Source organism: Lates calcarifer, unplaced genomic scaffold, assembly GCF_001640805.2.
Source record: "Lates calcarifer isolate ASB-BC8 unplaced genomic scaffold, TLL_Latcal_v3 _unitig_5878_quiver_531, whole genome shotgun sequence".
Lineage (NCBI taxonomy): Eukaryota > Metazoa > Chordata > Actinopteri > Centropomidae > Lates > Lates calcarifer.
Window position 1 is genome coordinate 216,201 of NW_026117778.1, and position 13,256 is coordinate 229,456.

At 37.4% G+C, this 13,256-nt stretch overlaps 3 protein-coding genes and 1 pseudogene across 3 annotated transcripts; 1 reads left to right on the top strand and 3 right to left on the bottom strand.

The window, feature by feature from the left end:
- Window positions 1-1,380: 1,380 nt before the first annotated feature.
- Window positions 1,381-2,570, bottom strand: LOC108877247 (olfactory receptor 146-like). The gene has a single exon (XM_018667217.2). It carries the CDS (start codon window positions 2,560-2,562, stop codon window positions 1,618-1,620), a length of 945 nt encoding a protein of 314 aa, XP_018522733.1. The 5' UTR covers window positions 2,563-2,570; the 3' UTR covers window positions 1,381-1,617.
- Window positions 2,571-6,270: 3,700 nt separating this feature from the next.
- LOC108877254 (olfactory receptor 146-like) lies at window positions 6,271-7,367 on the bottom strand. Its single transcript, XM_018667224.1, has one exon. The coding sequence runs from the start codon at window positions 7,362-7,364 to the stop codon at window positions 6,420-6,422; it is 945 nt and encodes a 314-aa protein (XP_018522740.1). The 5' UTR covers window positions 7,365-7,367; the 3' UTR covers window positions 6,271-6,419.
- A 1,368-nt stretch (window positions 7,368-8,735) lies between these two features.
- Window positions 8,736-9,747, bottom strand: LOC108877252 (olfactory receptor 146-like). The gene has a single exon (XM_018667222.2). It carries the CDS (start codon window positions 9,745-9,747, stop codon window positions 8,827-8,829), a length of 921 nt encoding a protein of 306 aa, XP_018522738.1. The 3' UTR covers window positions 8,736-8,826.
- Window positions 9,748-11,650: 1,903 nt separating this feature from the next.
- LOC108877248 (olfactory receptor 146-like) lies at window positions 11,651-12,663 on the top strand (annotated as a pseudogene).
- The last annotated feature ends 593 nt before the right edge of the window (window positions 12,664-13,256 follow it).

The following is a 13,256-nucleotide window of genomic DNA, read 5'->3' on the forward strand; positions in this document are numbered from 1 at the left end:
TATAGCTTAATTTAAGCCTTGTGATATCCAAAATTAGCAGCTCTTGTTTCTGACATTAATATCAGCCTTGTGTTCGCCAACATTGCAGCCACTATTTTCTTTATTGTAGCATTTGATTTGTGATGGCCAAAGTTAGCAGTTACTACCATTGTTTATGGAAGCCTCTGAATATCCATCAGTCTATCTTTTTTTTCTTCTGCTTGTCTGGGGTCAGGTCGCAGTGAAGGTAGGAACATAGATTTTGCCCTTCACATTTTACCATCACTCATGAAAAAGACCCCAAGATATTTGAACTCCTTCACTCGGAGCAGTAAGTCACCACCGCAATCCGCTGTTTTCCAGCAGAGGACCATGGCCTCAAACTCAGAAGTGCTGACTTTCATCCCAACCACGTCACACTGCAAACTGCCTCAGTGCACACTGAAGGTCACATATCCGATATGTATGTATTTGAATATCCTATGGTTAAATGCAAGCCTTAGGATCCAGTCAGCAGCTGTACCTTAACATTAGCCTTGTGTTGACCAACATTAGCAGCTAATTTTATTTGTATAAAGTAGCATAATGTTGGCCTTGTGATAACCAAAGTTAAAATCTAATCATCAGATTTATGGTTTACACTTTAACCCTTTCATTAATATTATCATGGCCAATGTTACTAACAATTTCAAGTTTATGTTAAGAGAGAGAAGTTATCCTTGTGATCACAAGTCATTATGTAAAAATTAAGGAAATTAAGGAAAATTAAGATGAAACAGGCAATTTAGCAATATTGAATTTTGATGGTATTATCTTAAAAAAAGGAATCTGCATTATTTTCTGGTAAATAGCTGTGGTAATGTGTTATAGATTTCCTGTGATTGTGAAATTGTTAGACTGATACCATTCCATATGTTTTGTAAAAACATGCTCACAATATTACCTCATTGTTGTTAGGATAAGCTTTATTTACGTATGTCATTTACATCAAGATTCCAGCCCACTGACACTCTGCAATAGTAAAGGTTATACACTTTTCCATTATTACTCAGAGAATACAACTCTGATATAACGGAATATTTGTGAGCAGACTGGCCTATTGTAATATAAATGTGTCATCACTGAGATGTTCTGCCCTATTATTGTATATTACCAGGCTATCATGTAATTAGCATAATATTATTCTACTGTGTTCTTATATTATTCTTTATTACTTTAACATTATTCAACTGTAATCATAGATCTTACAAACAACAAATAGTAGATCATAGAACAGGGCATTCGTGGTACACATATATTTGTATTGTATCAGAATCAGAATCAAACTCATTCATTAATCCCTTGTGGGAAATTGTTGCATTGCAGTGCACCATTTCACAAGTACAGATAAATAAAGAGGAATAAAAGAACATAATGAAAGATACGAATAAAATAAAACTGTGATATAATCCAATCCTCAAAAAATAAAGAAATAAAGAAATATACCCCTTCAAAATAGGCACTATATACATTGTTAATATTTACAGACATTTAAGATATTTAGGCAGGAATGATTTCCTGTGGCGCTCTGTGGTGCATTGTGAGGGGATGAGTGAATGTGCTATGAATAAATTTACAAATAAACCTTGGAAATTAGCCTTATAATGATGGTGGAACCTTCTTGGACTCAAACAACTTTGACAAAAATTTTCGGATCTCTTTGGACTGCACACCATAAATAATGGGATTGAGGCTGCCAGGAACAATATGAAACAAAATGGTACAGAGTTTCCTGTAGTCTGAGTACTGAGGGAAACGATGAAGAGTAATGATAGACATTCCACTAAACGCCATGATCAGATACACAACCAGATGAGTGCTACAGGTCTTCAAGGCTTTACTGTTCAGAGACTTGTTCTTACTGGTCAGACAGACTACTGTAATCTTAGTATAGGTGAGGACCATGCTGCCTATAGAGGAGGTGAACAGGACCACAGTGAAAGTGAGACCATAGACGTTATTAATAAAGACACTCTCACAGGAGAGTTGAAATAGTGAGGCATTATCACAGTAAGGATTCATGATCAGAGTCCTACATCGGTTCAGTCTTATGGTCAGACCGAGGAGAATCCCAACCAAAACAAAGGCCACTCCCCAGGCAGAAACTGTCAGCTTGATCACCATGTTGTTGGTCATTATGGCAGAATAACGCAGGGGATTGCAGATGGCCACATATCTGTCAAAGGCCATAATCATGAGCACTGTGTGAGTGGTGGTACCAAACATGTGTGTGGTGAAAGCTTGAACCACACATTCATAATAACTGATGAGGCGTTCAGAGGGAGGACACAACATGTCTGACAGTAAACGAGGCACCATGATAGAGTTTCCAATTATGTCACTCAGTGGCAGATTACAAAAAAGGAGATACATAGGCTGATGAAGGTTTTTGTCAATGAAGACCAGAGCAGCAATACCAACATTTGTGACCATTATAAGCAGATAGGAGAAAAAGAAGAAGAGAAACACTGGGTATGTTGAGTACATTGGGACATTTAACCCCTCCAGCTGGAGTGTGAGGCTGTTATAAGTGTAGTTTTCCATCAACCTGAAAAAAACAACAACAATACAATTATGTTAATGTCACAGATACTGCCATAAACAACTAAATGAACAGTTAAAATATTAAGCTTTCCCCTGACTGTAGGGAATTGTATTGTACAGTGTGCAGTTTTCTGTAAAATTATATATTATTAACAATTCTATGTATCTATAACTCTGTAACTTGTTCTGGGTATTCTGTTTTGTATGTTCTGCTCTAAAAGCTGAATTTCCTCCCTGACAATCATCTTAGCACATTCAACAAATCATTTAAGTTCTAATAACGAAGGCTGAAGATGTAAATGTTCTTTAAACACGTTTTGACTTTGATAAAACATTCTGAGAAAAACGTAGGAAAACCATGAAAGAAGAAACAGTTTAATACCTTTAGCTTTTCTGTTTTCAGTCCTGCATTTTTTTCTTGTGTCTCCTCACCCACTGCTGATAATATCCACAAGCACCAGTCAAGACTGTGCAATATTGCAGTGTTTTATACATGATTGTATCTTTAGGGGAATTGATTATCATTTCCTTGGATAAAGAATGATGCAACATAAGTACATCATTACGATGGCTATTGCAACTCTTATCAACCTCTGACACACAAGTTTTTAACTGTGAGATAAGGAAGTAATGTTTATACATGTCTGTCTCAATTCCAACAACACTTCTGACTCTTAGTCTGACTGATTAGATTAGATCATTAGTCTAAATTATTGAGCTTCAATCCTCAATTTTAGGTATCTAATAATCACAAATCCACTATGTATGATCAGGAGGAGCATGGCAAATGCATTCTAACCTAGAGCCTTTTTATTGTGTAGTGACAGTGTTAACCACAGCACTGATAAAATGAATTACTTGATGTTGTTGACTCCTGGTCCTCTGTAGCTCTGGGTCTCTATAGCTCTAAAGCCTTCAGTCTGGCTGCTGGAACTGTTCGTCACAATCATGGGTGCCTTCCTAAACTTGAGTCTTCTTGAAGTCATGCCCCAGGCTATCATACCCAGGTGCTTTGTCCACTTGGTGTACTATCTTCTTCTTGATGTGATGACAGCAGGCTTTGGTGGCGTGTTCTTTGTTTTGGCATTTTGCCTTTTTAAATTAGCAGTTATCTAGCCTGTGTGCTTTGCTGACGCATTTATAACAGGACCTTCCATTTGCTGCATTTCTTTGGAGAATTTGCCTTAGTCTGAAATGACTTCCGTGATAGTTACAGAGCATTTTTTTGTCACTTCATTCATTTGTTAATCTCATTATACTAAACTGTTGCTGTCAAATCTTTGGTGTGAGCTGTATTTAGCATTCGGTCATAGAGGTATGCACAAACGTGTAAGTGTGCATTTCGTGACTCAGTGAGCGATAGAGTGGCTAGAGTTCCTATCAGTCGCACCACTGGTCGGCCAGCCGTGATGAAGTTACACCGTTGGTCAGCCAACTATTTGACAATTCCCATTAGCTGTTTCACTGTCAAAATGATTTGACGTAAACAGTTTTTAGTTCTCGAGTTCTGCTTGCTGAGAACTGCATGCCAGTTGTGGGAATGTGCATGGCCAAAGCGGAAACTACCAGCGTTGTGCTGGCAGAGTTAACACAGATGGCAGGAGAGACATGTCCGGCCATATACTAGGTTTTTACCTAATCTTGTTAACTTGCACACCAATCCCTCTTTTAGAAGGTAATTTCAAAAAGACATGCATGAAGGTAGCCTCCTCATTCTGGTCATTTGCTCATTTACACATATAGTCTCTACTTTCTAGAAATAAACTTACTGTGGAAATTATATTGCAGCACATCAGTTAACCCTGACAGCTTTTCCTAAAGGACACAATTGCCCACCAGGAGTGTAGGGAGTGGGTCTTCCTATGATTGTCAGAAATTTGATTTGTTATTATCAATAATTCTTCACTTTTTGTCACAGATAAAAATTAGATAAGATGAGATATAGTCTCTAGCCAGTGGTGTCGTCACTAGTTTGTATTAGGCCTGAGAAATTATTTTTCTTCTCCCTATTGAGGATTGAGATCCATGTAGATTGTGTCAGATTTTAGCTGTGTGTGCCTGTGTTCCTTTTCAGTTCATCTACAATCTGTATTTAATTCTAACATAGAAGTTGTACACATCCAGGGAGCTTTGGCTTTTCTCTACATAGTTTTAGTATTTTAAGGGTGCAACAACATTAATTGTGCACATGCCCTTGGCTCAGAAAGTAAAAGTTCATTTTTCTAATAGACAGTATTGCATGACTCACGGGTTGAGTTCTTTCACAACATGAAGCACAGCATGAAACTCTCCTGGTTCAATCATCTGGTTCTCTGATATATATGTAATATGAATGTCAATGGTACAAGCCCATGGAGTTACAACTCCTGTGCAATTTGGTAAAAAAAAACACTCAAATCACCAATAGTATTTAGGAAACTGACAATACAATCTGCAGTTTACATGAATTTACTTTTGGATTGTTTTGGGTGAATTCAGCAGTGGTTTACTTCTTATAACTTAATTTGTCTGCACAATGTTATGTCAAAAAAAGACACATAAGAATCACCATGTCAGCTATTCTGGAGGCCCTTTTTAGCCTTGTGGTATTACCAGGTCAAGTGTACTGCCTTTAATATGAATGGGGCTTGACATAAGCCCAAAATGTTGAGAGCAGGACTATAAAAGGGGCTATTAAGAGGTCTGAAGGGGCACAAATTACCTCTTATTATACATAGTTAAAATCATTTTTACATTCTAGAAAGCATTTTCTCAATGTCCCCAAGAAAACATTAATTGTATCTCGGTAAGTGGTAGATATGTGAAAGAGTGCAAGCTACTCAGAATTTGGGAATAAATGAAGAGAAATTTGCCCGTAGCAAGATAAGTCATGACTTTACGTTCCAAACCTCAGGTGTAGGCAGACTAGTTAGGGATAGAGTCAAGGTTAGGGCAAACATGTGCTCTTGAGCCCTGAATCTACTTGTGAGTGTGGAATGATAGACAAGTTATAATGGATATAGTCTTTACTGCCACCTTATGGGCTAAATGTCTAATAATTTTCAAGTAAGTTATTTACCATCAACCAGCTAACTGAAAATCATTTCTGGACTTTCCTTTGACAGAAATCTGATTTGACAGTAATGGCACAGTTGTTCATAATAAAGTCTTCACCACATTTTAGCTTATATTATGTATTAACTCTAGGATGTAAAACCAAAAAGGAGATCTGTTAGTAATTATGACATTTATAGAAAAGGATTGCCTTTGTAATTGCCACAATATTGGTTAGTATGACCCTTTATCACCTTGTTATTACCAAGCTTTAATTGTAGAAATTGTAATGAGTCAACAAACCTAGGAATATAGGATACAGCAGGGCATGCGTAATGTACATTTGATGTTACCTGTGTAGATAAATTTAAAATAAAACATGGACAAGTTTTTTTTTATCATGATATATGAATTTGTGTGTCTCTTCAGACTGCAAGCCATAAATAACGGGATTGAGGCTGCCGGAGATGATATGATACAGAATAGCAACAGATTTTCTGCTGTCTGAAAGAAGTGGTGTAGAATAATGACAGACATTCTGCTGAGCAATATAATCAGATACACAACCAGATGAGTGCTACAGGTCTTAAATCCTTTATCTACAGCAAGGAACCCTTAAACTCTTTTCTCAAACACAAATCTGACTTTACTTATAAGGGACAACATCCTGGGACGCTCTTAGTTTGCATTTTATGTTATTTGTGTTGATTAATTTTTTTTTAAGTAACTTGGAAATTCTTTTTAGAATACGGTCTAGATGTACAGTGCTTCAAGATAACTTCTGTTGTGCATTGGTGCTATATAAATAAAACTGACTTGACTTTTTATATGGATGGCAAAACTTTATGTGGTTTGAACAACTTTGACAAAAATTTTCGGATCTCTTTGGACTGCACACCATAAATAATGGGATTGAGGCTGCCAGGAACAATATGAAACAAAATGCTAGAGAGTTTCCTATAGTCTGAGTACTGAGGGAAACGATGCAGAATAATGATAGACATTCCACTGAGAAACATGATCAGATACACAACCAGATGAGTGCTACAGGTCTTTAAGGCTTTACTGTTCAGAGACTTGTTCTTACTGGTCAGACAGACTACTGTAATCTTAGTATAGGTGAGAACAATGCTGCCTATAGAGGAGGTGAGCAGGACCACAGTGAAAGTGAGACCATAAATGTTATTAATAAAAACACTCTCACAGGAGAGTTTAAACAGTGAGGCATTATCACAGTAGGGGCTTGAGATTTGAGTCCTGCATCGGTTCAGTCTAATGGTCAGACCGAGCAGAATCCCGACCAAAACAAAGGCCACTCCCCAGGCAGAAACTGTCAGCTTGATCAGCATGTTGTTGGTCATTATGGCAGAATAACGCAGGGGATTGCAGATGGCCACATATCTGTCAAAGGCCATAATCATGAGCACTGTGTGACTGGCAGTACCAAACATGTGTGAGGCGAAAGCTTGAACCACACATTCATAATAACTGATGAGGCGTTCAGAGGGAGGACGCAAAATATCTATGAGCAAACGTGGCACCATGATAGAGTTTCCAAGTATGTCATTAAATGGCAAGTTGCAAAAAAGGAGATACATAGGCTGATGAAGGCTCTTGTCAGTGAAAACCAGAACAGCAATACCAACATTTGCAAGCATTATAAACAGATAGGAGAAAAAGAAGAAGAGAAAGACTGGGTAAATAGACTCCTTTGAGACATTTAATCCATCCAGCTGGAGAATGAAGCTGTTGTAGGTGTAGTTTTCCATCAACCTGAAAGAACAAAACAATGCTCTTATTGAGATATGTATTGACTGGCCAATCTAGTCATCAGAGAATTTTGTAGAGAAGTGTTTACACCACTAAACACATCAGAAACTTAAAGCTTTCCCCAAATGTCACCAGATATACAGGCCTGCGGTGTTTATTATAATTACATTTGTGGACAGAATTTCTGTTTCTTTCTTTTTCATATGTTGCTTCTGCTGTTGAACAGTCAACCTCTATAAGCAAGTTCAACAAATCACCATTATTGTTTCGAAGAAAGCTGAAGAGGTAAATGTTGGTAACGCATTTTTTTCTTTGATCAGAAGCTATAAAGAAAAAGTTATAAAAACTGTAACAAATTTTCAGAACCTTTCAGTAATGGATACATACCGTGAGTCTTTCAGTTCCATCTTTCTTGTGGATACCAGTCCCTGCAAGTAATACCCACTAGCACCTAACAAGATGCTCTCTGTTGTAGTGTTATATAGACATGATTTTACCTGAAGGGAATTCACTTACCACTACCTTTAATCATAACATCAAGAACTTGAAATTAGACAATCATCAGAAAATAGGTTGAAATTATTCAGCACATGAAAAGGTTCAAATTAACAAATAAAAAAATCAAAAACATCAGTAATTCAACAAAAATACATCTGTGTGACTATTTGAAGGAGACTCTACTTTTGGTCAACCTGTGCTCATTTGATGTGTGTTACACTGCTTATAAAAATATTCTTCAGTTCTCTTAGTTTTTTGTGTGTGTTTGTTTTAAAACACAAATTTATACTGAGAAACAGAAAGAGACCATTTAATGTCAGAGTGAAAATAGATCTCTACAACGTGATTGACATTGATTACAAATGCAAAATATGTTTTCATAAGTATTCATTCCCTTTTACATGCAAGACCTAAATTATTAATGATGCACGCTACTGATTTTAGAAGTCACATAATTATAGTGAAGATCAGCTGTGTATAATGTTCAATTAATTGTAGTATTAATACCATCAGTATCATTCCGTGGCTTCTCTGCAGCAAGGCCTGGTCCATTAGTGCAGGCAGTGAATACAGCACAAAACAAGGAAATCCTGGAGGAAAACTTGATGCAGTTTGTGTTAAACCTGCAACATGAAGATTTGATTTGTAGAGACTTAAATATTGGCATTGAGGCTGCCAGGGATGATATGACACAAAATAGCAACAAATTTTCTGCTGTCTGAGTACTGCAGGAAGTGCTAATGAAACAATCAGATATACAACCAGATGAGTGCTACAGGTTTTCAGTCATTTATCCCAAGCAGGACTCCTATTCACCCCTTGTGTCAAGTTCAAATCTTACTTTACTTACAAGGGACAACATCATGGGGCATTCTTAGTCCACATTTTATGTTATTTGTGTTGATTAATTTAGAAATGTAACTTGGAAATTCTTTTTCTACGTGTGGGAATATTTTCCTGGTCTCAAGCAACTTTGACAAAAACTTTTTTATCTCTTTGGACTGCTACACCATAAATAATGGGATTGAGGCTGCCAGGAACAATATGAAACAAAACGCTTGACAGTTTCCTGTAGTCTGAGTACTGAGGGAAGCGATGCAGAGCAATCACAGACATTCCACTGAGAAACATAATCAGATACACAATCAGATGAGTGCTACAGGTCTTTAAGGCTTTACTGTTCAGAGACTTGTTCTTACTGGTCAGACAGACTACTGTAATCTTAGTATAGGTGAGGACCATGCTGCCTATAGAGGAGGTGAACAGGACCACAGTGAAAGTGAGACCGTAGACATTATTGATAAAAACACTCTCACAGGAGAGTTGAAACAGTGAGGCATTGTTACAGTATATGCCTCTGATCAGAGTCCTGCATCGGTTCAGTCTAATGGTCAGACCGAGCAGAATCCCGACCAAAACAAAGGCCACTCCCCAGGCAGAAACTGTCAGCTTGATCACCATGTTATTGGTCATTATGGCAGAATAACGCAGGGGATTGCAGATGGCCACATATCTGTCAAAGGCCATAATCATGAGCACTGTGTGAACAGCGGTACTGGACATGTGTGTGGTGAAAGCTTGAACCACACATTCATAATAACTGATGAGGCGTTCAGAGGGAGGACGCAACATGTCTATGAGCAGTCGGGGCAGTATGATAGAGTTTCCGAATAGGTCATTGACTGATAGGTTCAATAAAAGTAGATACATAGGCTGGTGAAGGTTTTTGTCCATGAAAATAAGAACAGCAATGCCAACATTTGCAACAATTATAAATAAGTAGGAGAAAAAGAGACAGAGAAACACAGGGTAGACCGAGTCCTTTGAGACATTTAACCCCTCCAGCTGGAGTGTGAAGCTGTTGTAGGTGTAGTTTTCCATCATCCTGAAAGAACAAAACAATAATATTACTGTCACAGGTAATGCAATGTAGGTAGTACTGAGTGTCCAACCAACCTGAAACTCTGAGCTTTTAAGTAAATATAGAAGACACATACATACTGCCAGTAGATTAAATTAAATTCAGCAACAAGACTCCATTATTGGTTGTTTTTAAAATATCTGATCATCAGTCATGTACAAATCATTATATAAAGAATGAAAGTGGAAGAATGTAATGTGTAATAGAAACTGTTTTACTGTTATCATATGAGAGAGAAAATTTAAAGCTGTGAGAAAACTTAGATCAGTAATACCTACTATGAGTGTCTCTGGTTTCAGTCTGTCGTCTTCTCTTTCTTGTGTCTCCCTGCTCATTGTTGATAATATCCACCAGCTCCAATCAAGATCTGCTTTGTTGAGATGTTTTATAGACATGGTTTTATCTTTGGGGGAATCAGTTATCTTTACGTCAGATAATGTATGATGCAACAATAATATATTGCTACAACATGCAACTTTATTGAACATTATGAGCATACAGGCATTCATCTGGTGGACACAGAACATGGACATTTTTGTACAATCCAATAAAGAGAGAGAAAATTAAGTATATGTATTAATTGTTGTTGTAGCCTTCCTGCCAACACCAGTAAAACATCACCGCTACCATGGGGAAAGGAAAAAAGCATTTGTTTTTTTGCACTTGATCTGTTACATAACAAATATGTTACATCATAATTAATAAAGAGGTACCACAGGATGTGTTTGTTGTCAACTGTTCTCCATTCTGTACTCCATGGATACTTAGTGTTGACAAAAAATTACAGTAACAAGCCAGAAACCCCAACCCACTGCCATCACTGCAGGTGCAGCCTGCTCTCATCACACTGAACAAAACTTTTTTTATTACGCAAAACATTACAACACATGTAAATCACCAAATTAATTTACTATTTAAAGTTAGGGGACGGTGTGTATTTTGTAAATATTATAAACTATATATCCTGTCAGAGTGCAGCCTGTTGAGTGCTCACCACGTTACTAATGTCACAAAAGATTACAGCACGCATAAATCACTAAATTAATTTTCTATTTAAAGTTAGGCTAACTTTAAATGCTAATTTTATAAATATTACAAACTACCTATCTTGTCCCGGAACAAAAAGTTGCATGTTGCAGCATAATAATCTATTACTGTTGCATCACACGTTATCTAATGTAAAGATAACTGATTCCCCCAAAGATAAAACCATGTCTATAAAACATCTCAACAAAGCAGATCTTGATTGGAGCTGGTGGATATTATCAACAATGAGCAGGGAGACACAAGAAAGAGAAGACGACAGACTGAAACCAGAGACACTCATAGTAGGTATTACTGATCTAAGTTTTCTCACAGCTTTAAATTTGCTTTTCATGATGATAATCAAACATATATATATATATATATATATAATCAAACATATATATATATATATATATATATATATATATATATACATATATAGTATAGGAACACATTTTGCTCAACCTCTGCCTTTGTACAGACACGGGGTTTGTAAGTAATCAACAAAAGTTGGGGAACCTGTAGGAAATGTTTTCATGAACTTTCAAGGCTTCATTTCCTGCCATTGCTACAGGAAAGCGGTAACTTAATCAATTTCTTTATCCTTAAAAAAAAAAATCATTTTTTAATGAAATATAACCCCTTGATGCCTGAATGTATTTACAATTGTATACAAAAATTAATTATTTGTGTTTTTGCTTTCAAGCTGACGCTATCTCGGCTGCAGTCTGAATGCAAACGGTATGATGCAAATTCGCGACAATCGGCGTTAAGGGGTTAAAAACTGGAAAGATGGGGGTGTTCTAGATAGTAACTTCATTGTTTTGTTCTTTTAGGATGATGGAAAACTACACCTACAACAGCTTCACACTCCAGGTGGAGGGATTACAAGTCTCGAAGGATTCTGTCTACCCTGTGTTTCTCTGTCTCTGTTTCTCCTACTTAGTTTATAATAGTTGCAAATGTTGGCATTGCCGTTCTTATTTTCATGGACAAAAACCTTCACCAGCCTATGTATCTACTTTTTTGCAACCTTGACAGGTCAGTGACCTTCTTGGAAACTCTATCATATTACCCCGTTTGCTCATAGACATGTTGCGTCCTCCCTCTGAACGCCTCATCAGTTATTATGAATGTGTGGTCCAAGCTTTCACCACACACATGTCCAGCACCACTGTTCACACAGTGCTCATGATTATGGCCTTTGACAGATATGTGGCCATCTGCAATCCGCTGCGTTATTCTGCCATAATGACCAACAACATGGTGATCAAGCTGACAGTTTCTGCCTGGGGAGTGGCCTTTGTTTTGGTCGGGATTCTCCTTGGTCTGACCATAAGACTGAACCGATGCAGGACTCTGATCAGGAGCATGTACTGTAACAATGCTGCCCTGTTTCAACTCTCCTGTGAGAGTGTTTTTATCAATAATGTCTACGGTCTCACTTTCACTGTGGTCCTGCTCACCTCCTCTATAGGCAGCATGGTCCTCACCTATACTAAGATTACAGTAGTCTGTCTGACCAGTAAGAACAAGTCTCTGAACAGTAAAGCCTTAAAGACCTGTAGCACTCATCTGGTTGTGTATCTGATCATGTTTCTCAGTGGAATGTCTATCATTATTCTGCATCGTTTCCCTCAGTACTCAGACTATAGGAAACTCTCTAGCATTTTGTTTCATATTGTTCCTGGCAGCCTCAATCCCATTATTTATGGTGTGCAGTCCAAAGAGATCCGAAAATTTTTGTCAAAGTTGTTCAAACCACATAAAGTTTTGCCATCCATATAAAAAGTCAAGTCAGTTTTATTTATATAGCACCAATGCACAACAGAAGTTATCTTGAAGCACTGTACATCTAGACCGTATTCTAAAAAGAATTTCCAAGTTACTTAAAAAAAATTAATCAACACAAATAACATAAAATGCAAACTAAGAGCGTCCCAGGATGTTGTCCCTTATAAGTAAAGTCAGATTTGTGTTTGAGAAAAGAGTTTAAGGGTTCCTTGCTGTAGATAAAGGATTTAAGACCTGTAGCACTCATCTGGTTGTGTATCTGATTATATTGCTCAGCAGAATGTCTGTCATTATTCTACACCACTTCTTTCAGACAGCAGAAAATCTGTTGCTATTCTGTATCATATCATCTCCGGCAGCCTCAATCCCGTTATTTATGGCTTGCAGTCTGAAGAGACACACAAATTTTCCAAGAGGATCTTGGCTCCACTGCAGGTTTGGCCTTCCAGAGCTCAAATGAGTTTTCCCTTTTTGGCCTTGATGTTGGTTTTGTGCAGGCTTCTCACAGGTGGGCTTTCCTACAGAAAACTCATATGGACCCATCTGCTACAATCAACTGTAATATGAAGAGGGGATATTTGCCTGCAGCTTAATGTAAAAAAAAAAAAAAAATCAGAAATGTCTCACTTGAAGTGCTGACTACTTGGAGATT

What these genes read in the sequence shown, in the direction of transcription:
- LOC108877254 (XM_018667224.1), bottom strand. Translation starts at nt 7,364, where the DNA reads ATGGAAAACTACACCTACAACAGCTTCATTCTCCAGCTGGATGGATTA.
- LOC108877252 (XM_018667222.2), bottom strand. Translation starts at nt 9,747, where the DNA reads ATGATGGAAAACTACACCTACAACAGCTTCACACTCCAGCTGGAGGGG.
- LOC108877247 (XM_018667217.2), bottom strand. Translation starts at nt 2,562, where the DNA reads ATGGAAAACTACACTTATAACAGCCTCACACTCCAGCTGGAGGGGTTA.